Source organism: Canis lupus, chromosome 24 (assembly GCF_003254725.2).
Source record: "Canis lupus dingo isolate Sandy chromosome 24, ASM325472v2, whole genome shotgun sequence".
Lineage (NCBI taxonomy): Eukaryota > Metazoa > Chordata > Mammalia > Carnivora > Canidae > Canis > Canis lupus.
In genome coordinates this window covers 2,912,075-2,931,293 of record NC_064266.1, presented here as the reverse complement: position 1 = coordinate 2,931,293, position 19,219 = coordinate 2,912,075, and the positions used below count along the sequence as shown (strand labels likewise).

The 19,219-nt window shown below is 36.9% G+C and overlaps 1 protein-coding gene across 10 annotated transcripts in view; it reads right to left on the bottom strand.

Moving 5' to 3' along the window:
* RALGAPA2 (Ral GTPase activating protein catalytic subunit alpha 2) overlaps nt 1–19,219 on the bottom strand; it is a 328,009-nt gene that overhangs the window by 184,881 nt on the left and 123,909 nt on the right. For 9 of the 10 annotated variants that reach the window (XR_003144828.3, XR_003144834.3, XR_003144829.3 and 6 more), the window contains 4 exons: nt 17,900–18,064; nt 14,602–14,742; nt 3,915–4,049; nt 2,343–2,440 (listed from right to left, as the gene is read on the bottom strand). Coding sequence is in view for 2 of the 10 variants with exons in the window: in XM_025469120.3 (XP_025324905.1) it covers nt 2,343–2,440; nt 3,915–4,049; nt 14,602–14,742; nt 17,900–18,064 (539 nt within the window). In the remaining 8 variants the exon portion in view is untranslated. The remainder of the gene's footprint in view (nt 1–2,342; nt 2,441–3,914; nt 4,050–14,601; nt 14,743–17,899; nt 18,065–19,219) is intronic. The other variant, XR_003144830.3, reaches the window with a different exon arrangement.

Below are 19,219 nucleotides of genomic sequence, written 5' to 3'. Positions count from 1 at the left end.
GAAGACAAAATGAGAAAGTCTAAATGCATTTCTACCCAAATTCCAGAAAAAAAGAACTGACAGAACAAAAAAGGTAGTATTTGAAGAAATGATGACCAAGAATTTTCCAGAAACACTGGAGGAAGAAGCATTCACAGATGCATGGTATACGGCATACAGCATATACAAAAATGACAAATGTATAAGTCAAAAGAAAATGCACCTAAATATAATGCAAGAAGACTGATGGACGAGGACAAAGAACAGCAAAGAACAACAACTGGAGAGAATGGACAGAATGGACAGAAGAACTCTCAATAACAGCAATGGAAGACAAGACAGTAGAATAGCTTCCAATAGAAGGTGGGAAGAAGGGAGAAAGAAGTAGGGCAACTATTAATTAAGATGTTGTACTTATTGTCCAGAGAGACAAAGGAACCAGTGAGTCAAGATAAGTATATAAGAGAGAAAGGTGTCATCTGAAAAATCAATGAAGGAGAAATGAATTAGATAAATGGGGTTATCCATGTGGGAAAAAATAAAATTAGATCCTACTTCACTCCATAAGCAAGAATCAATTCCAGATGGATGAAAGACCTAAATATGTACAGCAAAACTGAAACACTTATAAATATTTTTATGCTTATAGAGTTGGCATTTTAAGATTTTCATAAAACCTAACCATAAAAATGTTGAACAAAAATACCAAAATTAAGAACTTCTGTTCATCAGCAGACATCTTTAAAAGAGTAAAAATATAAGCCACACGTTGGAAGAAGGTATTTGCCAGAAATGCAACCAAAGTAGGATCAGTCTTCAGACTACATGACGAATTAGTACAAATAAAAGAGGAAAAGACAAAAAAAAATCAATAGGAAATGGCATGGCAAAGACATAACAAGAAACACACATGGTCAATCAACATGTGGAAAGATTTTAAACTTTATTAGTAATTGAAGAAATGCAAAATAAAACGAGATCCCATTTTCACCCACCTGACTCAAAAATTTTTAAATCTGACAATAGCAAGTGTTGGTAAGAATGTGGATGAATGGGAACTCTTAACACATTGCTGGCAGAATTATAAGTGGTGCAATCCCTTCAGAAAACACACATTCTCTTGTAAAAAACATTCTTCTACTTTAGATCTCATTAATTCCACTCCTAGATAATCACCGTAATGAAAATCTCAAACATGTAGATCTTGAAACATATACAAGAATATACATAGTTATATTTTTCATTAAAAAAGTTGAAACACTCTAAATATCCATTAACATGAGTATGAAAAAATAAATTGTGGCATATTCATCGTGGGTTGTCATACAGCAGAGAAAACAGGCTATATGCCATTGTTGATAAATCTTATAAATACGTAACTAAGTGAACAAAGCAGTATTATCACTTTAATAAAGTTTAAAAATAAGGAAAACAAAAGGAATATTGTTTGGAAATACATATATATAGAGCAAAACTACAGAGCAAAGCAAGGATGTGATAAACACAAAGTCAACATAATGCTGCTTTCTGAAGGGACAAGGAAAGAACTTACAGACCAAAGCAACAGCACTGGAAAATGTCTAGTTCTTAAACTGGGTGGTGGGCATGTAGGTGCTTATCTGATTGTTGAAATATACATATATGTATGGAATATATGTATATATTGTTGAACTATACCTACACATATATACAGAATATACATACATAAACTGGTATATGCCCTTTTAAAAAATACAGAAAAACTTCACAATGGTTATCTTCTGGGGAGGGAGGGCTAGGGAGAGGGTTTCTGTTTATTTTGCACCTTTCAATAATGTTTGAGTTTTTATTATATATACTACATTTTTTTAAATGACTAAACAGGAGTTACCTGCATGTATGAGATATGGGTTATTTTTTAATTTTCATCTTTATACTTCATATTTGATCTAAAAAAATGATAAATGCTATTTTGCATTTTTCTAAAAAAAGAAATTATAACTGATCTTTGCAAAAATTCATTTATCTAGCAACTTGTGTCAGGTAGAGCATACTACCTAAAGCAGTATTAGGAACAGGGAATGTGAATATATGTATGACAAGCAAGGATGCATGCTTAAAAATATAGAGTACCATATACAGACCAGAAGGTAAATTCCACTTTAATGCTAACTTTTTTCTACTTTTATAATGTGACTGTAATTTTACACAGAAAGCAGGAAAGCCTTTAAGAGATTTCAATAACCAATAACCAATTGCCAATAACCCATCTAAATGGAGAAATGTTTTAAAAGGCAGTATCGCTGCCACTAATACATTTATTTCGCCAATAATTTATATGCTTATTTTTAATAACAAAGTGATACAGTTTAAAAATATCTTACTGTTATTCCTTCATGTTCTTTCTTCGCATGTCCTTTATTTTCTTGAATAGGCCTGGACTCTGAAGAACTCAAAGTCTGTAAGTTTTCTACCTTTGGGCCTAAAGATTTGGGAGGGAAATTTACAAAATAAAATTTCAGATGATAAAATTGAAAAAATATTTTTACATAGAACTAATCAAATTTAGATATCCTACAATCCGTAAAAACAGGAGTTATGGATCTGGCAAACTGGTAGCCTACGGATTAAATCTACTCTATAGAATCTTTGACCCACAGAGAGCTTTTAAGAGAGTGAATTGAATGCTACTCACTGTAGCATAGCACATTATGTTAGCACAGGGGAGGGCAACAAGACCTCTCCTTAGGGGCCTTCAGAAAGGGATCTCAGAGGAAAGCCACAAGGCCAGGTGAGCTGACAGGAAAATAGAGCAGTAATCTGGCTCAGTATTACTCAAGAGTAAGGACTGATGAAAGAAAGCACAAATAACCAGAATCAGTGATAAAAATGGGAATATCACCACAAAGCCTGTAAACATTCAAATAAGGGCCAATAAATTTAAAAAAAAAATACTCGAATGGAACAAACTCCTAAAAAAACACACACACACAATTTAATCTGAATCCAAAAAGGAAAAGAAAAATCTTAATAGTCTTAAAATGACTTATTAATTTGAATGGTACTTTAAAATCTTCCTAAGACTCCAGGCAACTGATGGGTTCTACCAAATATTTAAGGGGAAGAAAAATAACAACAGTCTTACACAGAACCTTTCAGAGAATAGGAAATCTTTCAGGTAATACATATCTCAAGTTATTTCTTATTGTATTTTCTTATTTCAAGAAGATTTCTAAGAGGGAACACTTCCCTACTCTTTCAATGAGGCTATAACTTGTTGATAAGGAAGTTGGTTTATTTCTCACTTAACTGATGAAACTAGAACTAAATGATAAGCATGCTCATTGGCACCAGACACGACTGAAACATGCACTTTCCCTGAAAACCACATTGTTCACTGTTTACGTTTAGTCATCTGCCTCTTGGCTTTCCATGCTCTGTTGTTGCTGAGAGGTGTCAGAGAAATCATGTAGATGCATGCTATCACAAGTTATTGTTTCAACCTCAGACCATCCACAAGCTGCTAGTAAACTTTTTCACAATTCCAGCTAGCCCTCCATGCTCACGGCCAACCTTTAGCGTTCTCCTCACACAGCCCAGCCCTTTCCCATATACCCCTCCCCTGCCTCCTGCCTCATTCTGCTGCCCTCCCTGACTCTATACTGCAGCCTTCTCTGCTTCCCCGCTGTTCCAGCTCCTCTGGACTTCTCTCCAGTCCTCAAACAGGCTATTCTTAAAGAGGTGCACCTAACTATATGTAATTTAGATAAATGTATTCAAATAAACAGTGACACTATTTCCTTGCCAGAAGTCACATCCTTGCAATCAACTTAAAAAGAAAGTTCCCTTACAATAAATTAAGTAGGATTAGGATTAATGTAGAAAGCAATATGGCATGCAGCTCCTTCTCAGCCAGGATATGCAGTCCTGTATTAGTAACTGCAGCTACTTCGTACCCTGAGAAGAATCTGAGTGCAGTGGCTCAGTGACATCAGGTGTGCTGCTGCTCCGAGTGATGTGCTGCTGCTCCACCACCAGGCAGCCAGATTCAGCTGCAGGTGCATTTTCTGACTGCTGACATTCTTCCACTTCTGTGGGCACAAACACAAAACATGCAGAGGTGTATTTCAAGATTTTTAAAAATAATTTCACCACTTGAACAGATTCTAAAAATGTAGTTTTAGATACTTTTTTTCCCCACAAAAATTATATATTATATTCTGCATTTATAACATACAGTTTCTATACTTATTAACAGTAATATTCCACTCCAAGAATACATTTTAAGTTCTGCAAAGCATTTTATTTTTCAAAGTGAAGAAAAAAAAGCTGCAGAAATGGTTGAGACCTGTAAAAGTCACCTGGAATTTAACGGACAGTAATGCCAAGGAACGAGAGAACCAGGAGATACATGGAATAGGTAAATTTGAGAGTAGAAAGTCACACACATACCCCTCTCTAGGAACATAAAAGGAAATGGGAATTTCAATTCTATTACTCTTTTTAACAGATAAATGCACAACTAAATAAAATACTTTAATTACTTAATAACTTATGCCATCAAATGCAATGTTGAATTAATCACTAAGTACAAAAATGATCCACTGGTATTTTTAGAGAACCAATACATAAATGTCACAAAATAGAAAACCATAGATGAGTACTGACCATTGGGGAGTAATAGCTAGCATTATTACAAACTATATTCTCCTAGAGAATGAGTTCGTTACTATGTGGCTCCAGAGAGTCCCTCTGAAATAAAGATCTGCCTGCACCAATTGTCTCCTGCCAAGGTTTTTTGTCACTGTACAGTCAAGCCTGTGTTCTTCAGCAAATAAACCACTCCATCTGACCTCACCCCATAGATGTGACCCCCCACAGGAGCTCTCACTCACTTTAGTCTCAAGCAATCCTAGCCCACCTGCACCTGTTACTATCTCCTTTTGGCTGCTCACTCCTCCATGCTAATAGAACTGTTCCTGCCTGCCTCCTTGCCTCCCGAGCTACCTGGACACCCCTCCTAAAGGACTTGCCTGTATATAAACCTGCCACTGCATCCCTCAGCACTCATGCACAGAGTCATGAAACTTTACATCTATAGAGCTGTAACATATTTTCCAAAAATTTTAATTAGCTGAAGCTTTACTCCTTCTAAAATAAGATGGATCAAAATTCAGCTTGTATTATCTTACCTAGCAGTGTTACCCACTCCCTCACCTGAAATGAAGCTCGCTGCCCATGTGCCATCCTCAGTGTAACTCTTTACTCTGAAGACAAGCCAAAGTGCTGGCTCTTCCTAATCAAGAAGCTGTATGTAGGAAGATTCTAAATGTAATACACTGGACTTCAAAAAATGGTTGCTGCTTTATTTTTACTATCCAAATAAAAATTCCAATTTTTAAAAATAATAATAAATTTATTTTTTATTGGTGTTCAATTTGCCAACATATAGAATAACACCCAGTGCTCATCCCGTCAAGTGCCCCCCTCAGTGCCCGTCACCCATTCACCCCCACCCCCCGCCCTCCTCCTCTTCCACCACCCCTAGTTCGTTTCCCAAAGTTAGGAGTCTTTATGTTCTGTCTCCCTTTCTGATATTTCCCACACATTTCTTCTCCCTTCCCTTATATTCCCTTTCACTATTATTTATATTCCCCAAATGAATGAGAACATATAATGTTTGTCCTCCGATTGACTCATTTCACTCAGCATAATACCCTCCAGTTCCATCCACATTGAAGCAAATGGTGGGTATTTGTCATTTCTAATGGCTGAGTAATATTCCATTGTATACATAAACCACGTCTTCTTTATCCATTCATCTTTCGATGGACACCGAGGCTCCTTCCACAGTTTGGCTATTGTGGACATTGCTGCTAGAAATTCCAATTTTAAAGTACACTTATATAAGTTATGAGACTTCAAAACTATGAAATTTGTGTGATGCTTCACTTATAATTCAGAGTACTGGGCCACAGTCTAAATGTAGACACTGATGGTAGGAAGCTGAATTTGAGGCACAAGCAAACAAAGGCCAAAGTAGTAAGAATACACAGACCCATTAAAGTGCATCTTTTCCAGCTTGTCTTTGCCCTTCTCTTCTCTTGATGAGCCAGAACTGTTCATTGTCCCACAGAGACACAAGATGTACTTATCTGTGATCTCCCCACAAATCCCCATGAACAGACTAGGCTCTTTTCACAGGTCTGCTTCTAGGCTCTTCAGCATTAGGCAACAGAAGCCAGAGGATACTGTGGGACCAGTCCCTTCCGGTTGTCTTCAATCATTGTTTATTCTAATTATGCAAGACACTGAAACCTTCTGGGTACTGTTTATATTTGTTAATGAACCTACTTGTTAATCTAATATCAGTAGAGGGAGCCCAAGAGTTTCCTAATTCTCTAAAAAATAATTGGAAAATGCCAGTTTTTATGGACAGTGGGAAGAGTGGGTTTTATTCACTTAAACTTGATGCCAAAAACTGGTAGATGGTGGTTTCTGGGCTAGGAGCAGAAACAAATAAGAGGAAGGCCAACACTGGCAGCATCTTTTTAAAGATAAAGAACATTGCCATCTGGTGGGATACAGAACAGTCACAGCACCATAGCTTCCAAATTCAAGAGTCCCCACTGGTCCTCAACACAACAGACAGATGAAGAGCCTGCCATCACCAGCTGGTATGCCTTCCCAAAAGACTGGCCTAATGCAGCTGTAAGGCTTTGTTTTTGTAAAACTGTTGGTAGGGACTTCTCAGATGGAGAAAGTCCAAGACTGCAGAAATCACCGGAAGTGGTAAGGATGGGAGCATCTGTGATGAGGGTAGAAAGGAAGAGGAGAATCACAATGTCAAACATGCTGTCAGGGCTGGTGTGCTACTGGTGCCCTGTGCTATCCCTATAGTTGACTATTAAGTGATAGAGTGTGGAAAAATAAATTCTCCTTATTTCACAATTAAAACCCAACCTGATGTGCAAATGTTCATTTTTTGGCACACTCACACTTTAAGTGTATATCAATATATGTCTTGCATAATTAACAAATGAATGCAAAAAATATTTTGATACTTTTTTTTTCTATTTTAAACAGTTCTTGGGCTCCCTCTGCTGGCTTCTTCTTTGTTAAGAAAGAGCTGCTTGTAAATGGGATTGACTCCTTAATTTCTCTTCTTCAGTCTCATTGTTAGTGCATAGAAATACCACTGATTTCCGGGCATTGATTTTGTATCCTGCCACACTGTCGAATTGCTGTATGAGTTCTAGCAATCTTGGGGTGGAGGCTTTTGGGTTTTCTATGTACAGTATCATGTCATCTGCGAAGAGGGAGAATTTGACTTCTTCTTTGCCAATTTGAATGCCTTTTTTTTTTTTTTTTTGAATGCCTTTTATTTCTTTTTGTTGCCTGATTGCTGAGACTAGGACTTCTAGTAGTATGTTAAATAACAGTGGTGAGAGTGGACATCCCTGTCTTGTTCCTGTTCTTAGGGGAAAGGCTCCCAGTGTTTCCCCATTGGGAATGGTATTTGCTGTGGGCTTTTCATAGATGGCTTTTAAGATGCTTAGGAATGTTCCCTCTATCCCTACACTCTGAAGAGTTTCAATCTTGGATCGAAATGGAATGGATGCTGTATTTTGTCAAATGCTTTCTCTGCATCTATTGAGAGGATCATATGGTTCTTGTTTTTTCTTTTGTTGATATGATCAATCACAGTGATTGCTTTATGAGTGTTGAACCAGCGTTGCATCCCAGAGATAAATCCCAGTTGGTCATGGTGAATAATCTTCTTAATGTAGTGTTGGATCCTGTTGATAAGTATCTTGTTGAGAATTTTTGCATCCATGTTCATCAGGGATATTGGTCTGTAATTCTCCTTTTTGGTGAGGTCTTTGTCTGGTTTTGGAATTAAGATGACACTGGCCTCATAGAACGAGTCTGGAAGTACTCTCTTTCTATCTTTCCGAACAGCTTTAGTAGGATAGGTATGGTTTCTTCTTTAACCGTTTGATAGAATTCCCCTGGGAAGCCATCTGGCCCTGGACTTCTGTGTCTTGGAAGGTTTTTGATGACTGCTTCAATTTCCTCCCTGCTTATTGGCCTGTTCAGGTTTTCTATTTCTTCCTGTTCCAGTTTTGGTAGTTTGTGGTTTTCCAGAAATGCGTCCATTTCTTCTAGATTGCCTAATTTATTGGCGTATAGCTGCTCATAATAAGTTTTTAAAATTGTTTGTATTTCCTTGGTATTGGTGGTGATCTCTCCTTTCTCATTAATGATTTTATTAATTTGAGTCTTTTCTCTCTTCTTTTTAATAAGGCTGGCTAATGGTTTATCTATCTTATTGATTCTTTCAAAGAACCAACTCCTGGTTTTGTTGATCTGTTCCACAGTTCTTCTGGTCTCTATTTCGTTGAGTTCTGCTCGAATCTTTATTAAACTGTCTTCTTCTGCTGGGTGAGTTTCATTTGCTGTTCCTTCTCCAGCTCCTTTAGGTGCAAGGTTAGCTTTTGTATTTGAGTTCTTTTCAGGTTTTGGATGGATGCTTGTACTGCAATGTATTTCCCCCTCAGGACTGCTTTTGCTGTATCTCAAAGATTTTGAACAGTTGTATCTTCATTCTTATTAGTTTCCATTAATCCTTTTAATTCTTCTCTAATTTCCTGGTTGACCCTTTCATCTTTTAGCAGGATGGTCTTTAACCTCCACGTGTTTGAAATCCTTCCAAACTTCTTCTTGGTTTAGTTCTAGTTTCAAAGCATTATGGTCTGAAAATATGCAGGGGACAATCCCAATCTTTTGGTATTGGGTAAGACCTGATCTGTGACCTAGTATGTGGTCTATTCTGGAGAAAGTTCCATGTGCACTGGAGAAGAATGTGTGTATTCAGTTGCGTTTGGATGTAAAGTTCTGTTAATAACTGTGAAATCCATCTGGTCCAGTGTATCATTTAATGTTCCTGTTTCTTTGGAGATGCTGTGTTTAGAAGATCTATCAATTGTAGAAAGCACCGTATTCAAGTCTCCAAGTATTAGTGTATTATTATCTAAGTATGTCTTAACTTCAGTTATTAATTGATTGATATACTTGGCAGCTCCCACATTCAGGGCATAAATATTCATGATTATTAGGTCCTCTTGCTGGATAGATCCTTTAAGTATGATATAGTGTCCCTCTTCATCTCTTACTATAGTCTTTGGGATAAACTTTAATTTATCTGATATGAGGTTGGCTACCCCTGCTTTCTTTCAAGGACCATTTGAACGGTAAATGGTTCTCCAAACTTTTATTTTCAGGCTGTAGGTGTCCTTACATCTAAAATGAGTCTCTTGTAGACAGCAAATAGATGGGTCTTGTTTTTTTATCCAGTCTGAAACCCTGCAGCTTTTGATGGGATCATTAAGCTCATTCACATTCAAAGTTACTATTGAAAGTATGAATTTCGTGTCATCATGATACCTATTCGGTCCCTGTTTTTGTGGATTATTTCCTTGGACTTCCTCTTTATTTTACAGAGTCCCCCTTAATATTTCTTGCAGAGCTGGTTTGGTGGTCACATATTCTCTCAGTTTCTGCCCATCTTAGAAGCTCTTTATCTCTCCTTCTATTCTGAATGAGAGCCTTGCTGGATAAAGCATAAGATACCTAGGAATAAACCTAACCAAAGAGGTAAAGGATCTATACCCTAAAAACTACAGAATACTTCTGAAAGAAATTGGGGAAGACACAAAGAGATGGAAAAATATTCCATGCTCATGGATTGGAAGAATTTATATTGTGAAAATGTCAATGTCACCCAGGGCAATTTACACATTTAATGCAGTCTCTATCAAAATACCATGGACTTTCTTCAGAGAGTTGGAACAAATCATCTTAAGATTTGTGTGGAATCAGAAAAGACCCCCATATAGCCAGGGGAATATTAAAAAAGAAAACCATAGCTGGGGGCATGAAAATGCCAGATTTCAGATTATACTACAAAGCTGTGATCATCAAGACAGTGTGGTACTGGCACAAAAAAAGACACATAGATCAATGGAACAGAATAGAGAATCCAGAAATGGGCCCTCAACTCTGTGGTCAACTAATATTCGACAAAGTAGGAAAGACTATCCACTGGAAAAAAGTCTCTTCAATAAATGGTGCTGGGAAAATTGGACAGCCACGTACAGAAGAATGAAACTAGACCATTCTCTTACACCATACACAAAGATAAACTCAAAATGGATGAAAGATCTAAATGTGACACAAGAATTCATCAAAATCCTAGAGGAGAACACAGGCAACACCTTTTTTGAACTTGGCCATGGCCATGCTACTTCTTGCAAGATACATCCATGAAGGCAAGGGAAACAGAAGCAAAAATGAATTATTAGGACTTCATCAAGATAAAAAGCTTCTGCACAGCAAAAGAAATAGTCAACAAAACTAAAAGACAGCCTATAGAATGGGAGAAGATATTTGCAAATGACATATCAGATAAAGGGCTAGTATCCAAGATCTATAAAGAACTTATTAAACTCAACAGCAAAGAAACAATCCATTCATGAAATGGGCAAAAGACATGAACAGAAATTTCACAGAGGAAGACACAGACATGCCAACAAGCACATGAGAAGATGCTCCTCATCACTTGCCATCAGGGAAATACAAATCAAAACCACAATGAGATACCACCTCACACCAGTGAGAATGGGGAAAATTAACAAGACAGGAAACTACAAATGTTGGAGAGGATGTGGAGAAAGGGGAACCCTCCTGCACTGTTGGTGGGAATGTGAACTGGTGCAGCCACTCTGGAAAATTGTGTGGAGGTTCCTCAAAGAGTTAAAAATAGATCTGCCCTACGACCCAGCAATTGCACTGCTGGGGATTTACCCCAAAGATACAGATGCAGTGAAACGCCGGGACACCTGCACCCCAATGTTTAAAGCAGCAATGCCCACAATAGCTAAGCTGTGGAAGGAGCCTCGGTGTCCATCGAAAGATGAATGGATAAAGAAGATGTGGTAGATGTATACAATGGAATATTCCTCAGCCATTAGAAACGACAAATACTCACCATTTGCTTCAACGTGGATGGAACTGGAGGGTATTATGCTGAGTGAAATAAGTCAATCGGAAAGGGACAAACATTATATGGTCTCATTCATTTGGGGAAAATAAAAATTAGAGAAGGGGAATAAAGGGAAAGGAGAGAAAATGAGTGAAAATATCAGCGAGGGTGACAAAACATGAGTGACACCTAACTGTGGGAAATGAACAAGGGGTAGTGGAAAGGGAGGTGGGTGGGGGGGTTGGGGTGACTGGGTGATGGGCACTAAGGGGGGCACTTGGCAGGTTGAGCACTGGGTGTTATGCTAAATGTTGGCAAATTGAACTCCAATAGAAAACTTTTTTTTAAAAGAAAGAGCTGCTTGTTAAAGCTGCTCCCATTTCAGTGTCAACTGGAGCAGTTGCTTTTTTATAACAAATTAAAACATTTTAACACTGATATGCAAATATCAAGATACAGGATTATCTTATAATCATACAGAAATGAACAATCTAAGTTATATAAAAATTACATTATAGATTCTGGTAGGTCTAATCAATTCTCTCTTGAGTATCACACAATTTGCTTGAATTACTTCAAAGAGCAAATTCTCAGACTCATCAAATCATTCACTTTCTCTCAAATATTGCTAACCTAATAACCCAAAGTTTAAAAGCACTAACCTTCTAGCTTCTTGATACTATAAGTTATACCACACGACCACTAAATCATTGCTTTCCAAAGTCAATTCAAAACACCAGGAAAATACCAAAGTAGAATTACTTCACTTTTTTCCCCCACTGAGAGAAAAATTCACATGATTAAATTAAGTGTGCAAAGTCTTTAGAAACTTCCATGTAATCCACACGTTTGACTACTTTTCAAAGTACTTTAACTACTCTTTAATCTAAGGCTTCCTTAATCTTATTAAATGAAGTGAGACTCATTCTTCAATTACCAAAATTCTGGATTCCATTTATCCCTTATACAGGGTTGCAAAGGCAAAATTAATAGTGTAATTTCCTTTTAAAGCATTGTACACAATACTGACTTGACCCTATAAAAAGCAGAAGACATGGAAGCCAACTCAACATCCGAAGTTTCTCATGAGGTCTAAAGATGAACCTGTTCAAACCCTGACAGTAATACCTAAAAGCCTGAGAACCAGAGGCAGAAGCAGCTAAATAAGGCTTTCACTTAGGTACCAATGAGATGCTTTCAGAATGAGGGAAGATCACTGATTCTCTAATTACTACTATCACAATGGCCCTAAAACAAAATCTATAGTCTGCATAACCTATAAGCACTACAGATTGATAAATATCCCAACATAAAAGCAATAAAACAGCTGGAAAGAATTATTCCCACAAAGGAGAAGTAGGAAAGTCACTGAAACTGTCAGTTCTATCTCTCACATGTTTGTTTATATAGCTATTCATATAAATGGAATACAGGTGGTTATTACTTTCCCAAAATTCTGATGCCACAAAGCAAGTGTCTTTACGGGAACAGAATAAATACAATAATGGCTGAAGGTAAGTAATTCTCTATTTCTTATATTATTAAAGCAATTTTGGCATGTTGTATAGTCATATAGACTAGAAACAAAACAAGAAATGTTAACAAATGAAAACAAATGAGCAATCATTTTTCTAGTAAAGAACTTGTGGCCAGAAAGTCAACATTATAAGTATCTACACTTAGCAACAGGTAAGCAAGATATGCCAACACACAAGGATTTAAATTAGAACACAAATTCCATGTTCCAGTATGCCAACCAGTGAGAATGTGCAATCTAAGACAGGACTGATATGCACTGCTCTTGGCAGGACAGTCCCAAAGGAAAATGCCATCACCTTAATAGTAAAGAACAAATGGAATAGCAGATTGTTCTCAAGGTCACTACATTGTTAAGTCCCTTTTATCCTTTGTGCTTTAAAACCAGGAATAAGGATGGCAAAGGCAGGAAAATACTGGCTCAGCATTTCCTGCTTCATTTCACTCTAAATCAAGTCTCCCAACCTCAGCACTATTAATACTTTGGGTCAGATAGTTCTTCATGATGGAGCTGTCCTGTGCAGCCACTAGAGGTTGTTTAGCAGCATCCACTAACTAGATGCCAGTGGCACTGCCCCATCTGTGACAACCAAAGATGTCCTAGACACTGCCAAATGTTCCCTGGGGGGCACAATCATCCCTAGTTGTGAACCACTGTTCCAAATCATATTTAACTTCTGTTGGAACTGTGTATGTATAAATGGGAATCAAGAATCTGAGTTAACTAAAATGTAACAGTGAATGAGAAAAAAGTTTCCAAATGAGATTACAAACAGAAATAGGCTTCTTGTGAGAAAATATTCTGGACAAACTAGTAGAAACCTTTATGAAAGAGAACAATAAAAAAAAGAAAAAAGAAAGGGAACAATATGGGGTTAAAATGGACTGTCAAAAACAAAAACTTTTCACCATGAAAAGAATTCCTTTTGGGTATATATCACCCAAAGAGAAAGCAAACTATTTTCAATACTTTATTAATCACCTCTAGGCAGTAGCACTTTTTTTTTTTTAAAACCAAACTATCAAGTAGTTAATGCTCATGAGTAATTTAAATAACTGGTGACCATCTTACCATTCTTACTGTATTTCACCTTCGGTATTTACTAGAGAAAAGTATTTTCTAAGAAACATAATCCTTAGTCTCAATAAAATGAACTTCTTCCTTCATATTCTGTTAACTAAATAATATGATATCTTACGTATTCATCAGGGAAATTAAGATTTGATTCTACTTTGCTACACCATAGTATATGATTTAGTGCTACAGAAAGCCACAGCAGACTATCTATAATACTAAATAACTACTAATCTACAATACCATCTTTCTGAAAATAGAAAGAATATGAAAACATGTCCCTCTTTAGCGTGAAGATTCAATTCATTATAGAATCACTGAAAAGTAACTAGACTTGGGCTTAACTATTCATTGTAACGTAGGGCCCTTTGTGCCAAATAACACTACTTTTGGTGCCATAATGTCTTAATAATCCAGAAAATACACTATGTGCAAACCACATGTGGCTAAACTCAGTTTTAATTGGCTGGAGCAGAAGACCAATGTTTCCTTGCTTTGAAAATTAGCACTTTTTAGCATCATTTTTTTAACTCAAATCTTAATAGTTGTTTTGAATCTCCATAAACATTTTTACTTTATACAGGATTATAATTTATTAATTCAAAGGAGTTCTTATCTACATGATTTTTCCTGATATTCATTTTGGGGAGGCACAGCAAGCATTCTGACGCTGATATTCTCAAAACTTTGTTCTGCTGACATCACTGTTAAAAACTACGGGCCACAAAATCCTATATCCTTTGTAATTGTGAAAGCAAAGACCAGTGGTGTGAAGAGGTTTTTCTTGGCTGTCTAATTGCTACTAAACATCTAACTACATAAAAACAGTTATTAATATTCATTGAAAATAAACGCAAACTGCAATGGCCAGGCATGCATGCATGGTTGGGGTGGGGGGAGGGTATTGACAAAGGAAGCAAGGCCCAGAGGCAAGCAGGAGAAGCCCAGGGACATTGACATTGATGGACAAGAGATAGCATTACAGTACCTGACAGCCTGTGAGAACAAGAGGAGTAAGACAGACCAGGTAAGAGAGCGCTCACGGTGTGAAGGAGGAGCGGGACGCTTTTAGTGGCAGGCAAAGCCTCAGAAAGGTGGACACAGTTGCTGATAGACTGGCTTCGCTTAGCTTCCAAGAGAGATAAAGTAACAGTTATGTCAGAAGCACATCAGGATCTTTCACTTTTTTTTTTAATTACCATTTTTCTGGGCTTCCTTTCAATATTTAAAGGAGGTCATTTTATACTTTAAAGAAATCAGTACAAAGCAGAGTATTTAGCTGTAGTCTCTAAATACAGCTTACCTTCAACCATTCTGATGCCATGGGAGAATGGACAATTCACAAATAATCAATCTTATTTTAGAATGCTTTACATGTTTAGCCTTCCTTTTTTCCTTACATTTGGGTTGTTTATTTGGGCAGACACTACAATCAATTTTCCCTTCCTAAAGGACACACATATGAAAAGACCATAGGGAGGGAGTGAAAAATCTAGCCTAAGATTAAAATTGTTCTATAAATAATAAATAATTCAAAAATTGGTTTGCTGAGAGGTGACTGTATTCAAGCAAATCACTTGGTAAATTAAATATCCTAAAACCTCAGGAAAACATTAAAGTCAAGATAACATTAAAAGATTTGATATTGAGGAAAAAAAAGGCAAAAATCTCCATGAAACCCATCCTTTTATAATACATTTCATGCTTATTGAATCTATAATTTCTTAGTATGAACTTTATGATGTTCTTAAGTTTTCAAAAGACTGCTAATGAAATGAACATTTGAGAAAAAGGATAAATGCAGGAAGAGAATACACCTCATATATATGTAACTACCATCAGTAAGATCAGTTTTACACCTTAAAATATAAAAGTTTACTTGTTTGTTCTTACATAATTTTATTTTGCAGTAATGAAATACAAATACAAACGAGAATGACACATTTGCAAAGGGCAAAACAAACCTTTTACTTCTTTATTATGCCTCTTCTGGCCCCGTTCTCTAGCTGTCAAAATTCCCAGTTCTAATTCCCACGTCTAAAGGTCTATCTGTAATGTGATTACAATACACTTCACAAATGACTAAGATAATATTTAAGGGAAAATGACTTCTGTGTCAATGTCAAACTGACTTACTTCAAATTTCTTAAAAGAGGTGTTCATCTCTCAATGTCAGAGGTGTTTGAAAGAGCTTTCCTTTTATAAATCAAATGATTGCATTTTTTCAAAACTGATCACTAAATATTTTAGAAATAATAAAACTTAAAAATTTTTTTTGTGTGTAGAAATTGACTTGCTTTAATCACTCATTTTAGACATTTAAAATTTAAGCATCATTCACAATCAGAGTTTTCCTTTATAATTCTTTGGAAGACTCTCATCAGTTTTTTTTAAGTTGCAAACTAGTTCATTCTGTTAAATTATCATTTCCCTACTCTGCAACTGCTTATCTTATTATTTCCATCTTGCCACCATCACTGAAATTTTCTCAATCTAAATGTAATCTGTGAGGCAAATTATAATAATCTTAAATTACTCTTATACTGGGATTAGGAAAAAAAGTCACTTTCAATGGGTCTTCCATAATAAATACTTTAATGCTAAAAGTGGCAAAAACTAACTTTCTGAGCTACTGTTCTCTCATTAAGAGGTGGCCTTCACACAAATGAAAATCTACCATCAAAGTATTCTGAACCTTTCTAAAAGATGGAAAGGTGAATTATTACACAATGTAAAAATAAGAGAAATGAGTAAAACTAATAGTCTATATAAATTAATTTTATAAAACAGCATGATATAGTAAAATCTTCAGAGACTTGTTTTCACAGGCAACTAAAAAGACAAAAATGTAAAATAAAATAGGAAATACACTACAGAGTGGAGCATGCAATTCTTGATCTTGGGGTTGTGGGTTTGAGCCCCATGATGGGTATGGAGGTTACTAAGAAATAAAATCTTTTTTTAAAAAAAGGAACTATGAAAAAAAAGGAACTATGTATGTGCAAAATACATGAAGTATTACCTTAGATAGATCCATCCAACTCAATAGCTCTTGTTATCTTTTAAAGGTTATGGTTCCAAGTGTTTTTAATTTAATTAATCCTACAAGGCCAGATTTATGACTTTTAAGTGACATAGTCTAAGACACCTTTAAAACAATTTTGTAGAAGTTCTTAATGATGCAATACAATGGCTTTTCAGACACCTGAGAACACTTAAGCACAGAAGCTCACTGGCATAAAGACATCAAGGCTTACTGAGAGCACTATGGGTGCCACTACCATATTGTTGTTCTAAAACACCTGTTGAATAACTAAAATGCAATCTCTTCTAAGGCTGTGTTTTGGCCAAGTAGGGAATAAGGAGCATACAGTATATAATGGTTTGCTGTCATTATTATTTTTTAGATTTTTATTTATTTATTTGACAGAGAGAAAGCACGAGCAGGGGGATGGCAGGCAGAGGCAGAGGGAGAATCAGGCTTCCTGCCAAGTGGGGAGCCCAAGGTGGGGCCCAATCCCAGGGTCCTGGGACCAAGACCCCAAGCCAAAGGCAGATGCTCAACCAACTGAGCTACCCAGGCACCCCAGTTTACTGCTCATTAAACGTGAAAGGAAAGTTCTATACAGTGTTTTGAATGATCACTTTTATTATCATTACAATTCAAAGGTTGTAAGGGGTATCAGAGAGTCTGGGCAGCTCAGGCAGGATGCCACTTTGTCACAAACTTCTGCTCTGATCCAATGGTGGAAGAAAGGGGTTTTTAAAGAGTTGGAATGAGAATAGAAATCACTGAGTAAGCCTTCCCTAAAGGTGCCTATTATCAGTAACTGAGTCTCTCCTCAGGGGAGAGGATGAAGGAAAGCAGAAGAGGTGAATGGGAGGTGAATGTAAATAAAGTGATTATTACCAACAAATGCTATGGCAGACAACATTAGATAGGGTTACAGTATATTTTCATAAGAACTCCAACAGGATTCTAAGCCATCTGTATGAAGCCTTTACTGAGCACTGTAAACTATGTTGAGTGTAAATGACTCTGGTTTATGACCAGAAGATATTGTGACTTTCTGTAGTCAACATGCTGAATATTGATTATAACAGCATGATATTACTGAAGTGAAAAACTATGGGAAGCTCAGATAAATTTATTTTAAATGTAATTATAACCTCAAATTCACTGGAGGGAAGGGGAGTGGAATTTTAAATTTTTTAAATATTTTATTCCTATAAATCCATTTTAGATAGCAACTAGACCTTAGAGAAATATTTAAGTAAACATTTACCGGTTGCTTTTTGGCGAACGATATTTCTTGCTTTCTCAACTCCTGGTGCCCCAGATGTGGTGGCACTCCTAGATCGCATCGGCTCAGTCACATCTGGGTGGCTCCGCCAGCTGAGAGAAAAGGACCTCCCCACAGTGGTTCCTTTCTGAGAATCCAGAACACAGCCTGATAAGGATAAGACAAGAAAAATAATCTAAAAGCTGGATTTGTTATCTTTCATTACACAGCCTGTGTTGCTCAGCAAATTTCATAAATACAACTATATGTAATTAGCAGATTTTCTTGTTGCAAAATTAGGTACGACTGGGGCATCTGGGTGGCTCAGTGGCTGAGTGTTTGCCTTTGGCTCAGGTCATGATCCTGGGGTCCTGGGATCGAGTCCCACATTGGGTTCCCCACAGGGAGCCTGCTTCTCCCTCTACCTGTGTCTGCCTCTCTCTATCTCTCTCATGAATAAACAAATGAAATCTTTTTTTAAAATTAGGTACAACTGGGGGATCCCTGGGTGGCGCAGCGGTTTGGCGCCTGCCTTTGGCCCAGGGCACGATCCTGGAGACCCGGGATCGAATCCCACATCGGGCTCCGGGTGCATGGAGCCTGCTTCTCCCTCTGCCTGTGTCTCTGCCTCTCTCTCTCTCTCTCTCTCTGTGACTATCATAAATAAATAAAAATTAAAAAAAAATAGGTACAACTTCTCTGCTTTCTTCTTATATAGCTCTGGTCAAATATTTCAAGTGAGTAGTTAAGGATCCAAAATAAATACACGGGAAAAGAGAATGAGGCAGAGACTTCTGCACAGGTATGATGTGGCCAGTGGCTATTATCTATGGTTCATTTTCACACCCAGGTTCCTGAGAGTGTATTTTGTTTCCACCAAGTCCAGTGTGTAGAGGACAGGTATTTCCATAACAAATAATTAAATCACTTTTTATATTCCTTTCAATATAATAGATAAATCAGAAATATCTGCCATAATCATTAAATAATTAAATCCATTCTGTTATCGTTCCGTAAATAGTGTTTCTCAAATTTTTTACCTCCCTATAAATAAAAACAACCTCTCACAGACTGCAACAAAGATACTATAAGAATCAGTCACGTCAATCACATGTCTGTATGGTTAAGTAATCATAAGTGGTTCACATCTCCCCACATTCACATCCTCTGTTGTCCTCTCCCACAATGACCCTGGGCTTCATCACATGACTTACTCTGGTAGCAAAACTAAGCAAGCAGAGATTTGAAACGCACTTGAAAATCTAGGTTTGCCCTATTACTGCTCCTAGAACCCCTTACACAAAAAGCCTGAGCTAGCCTGCT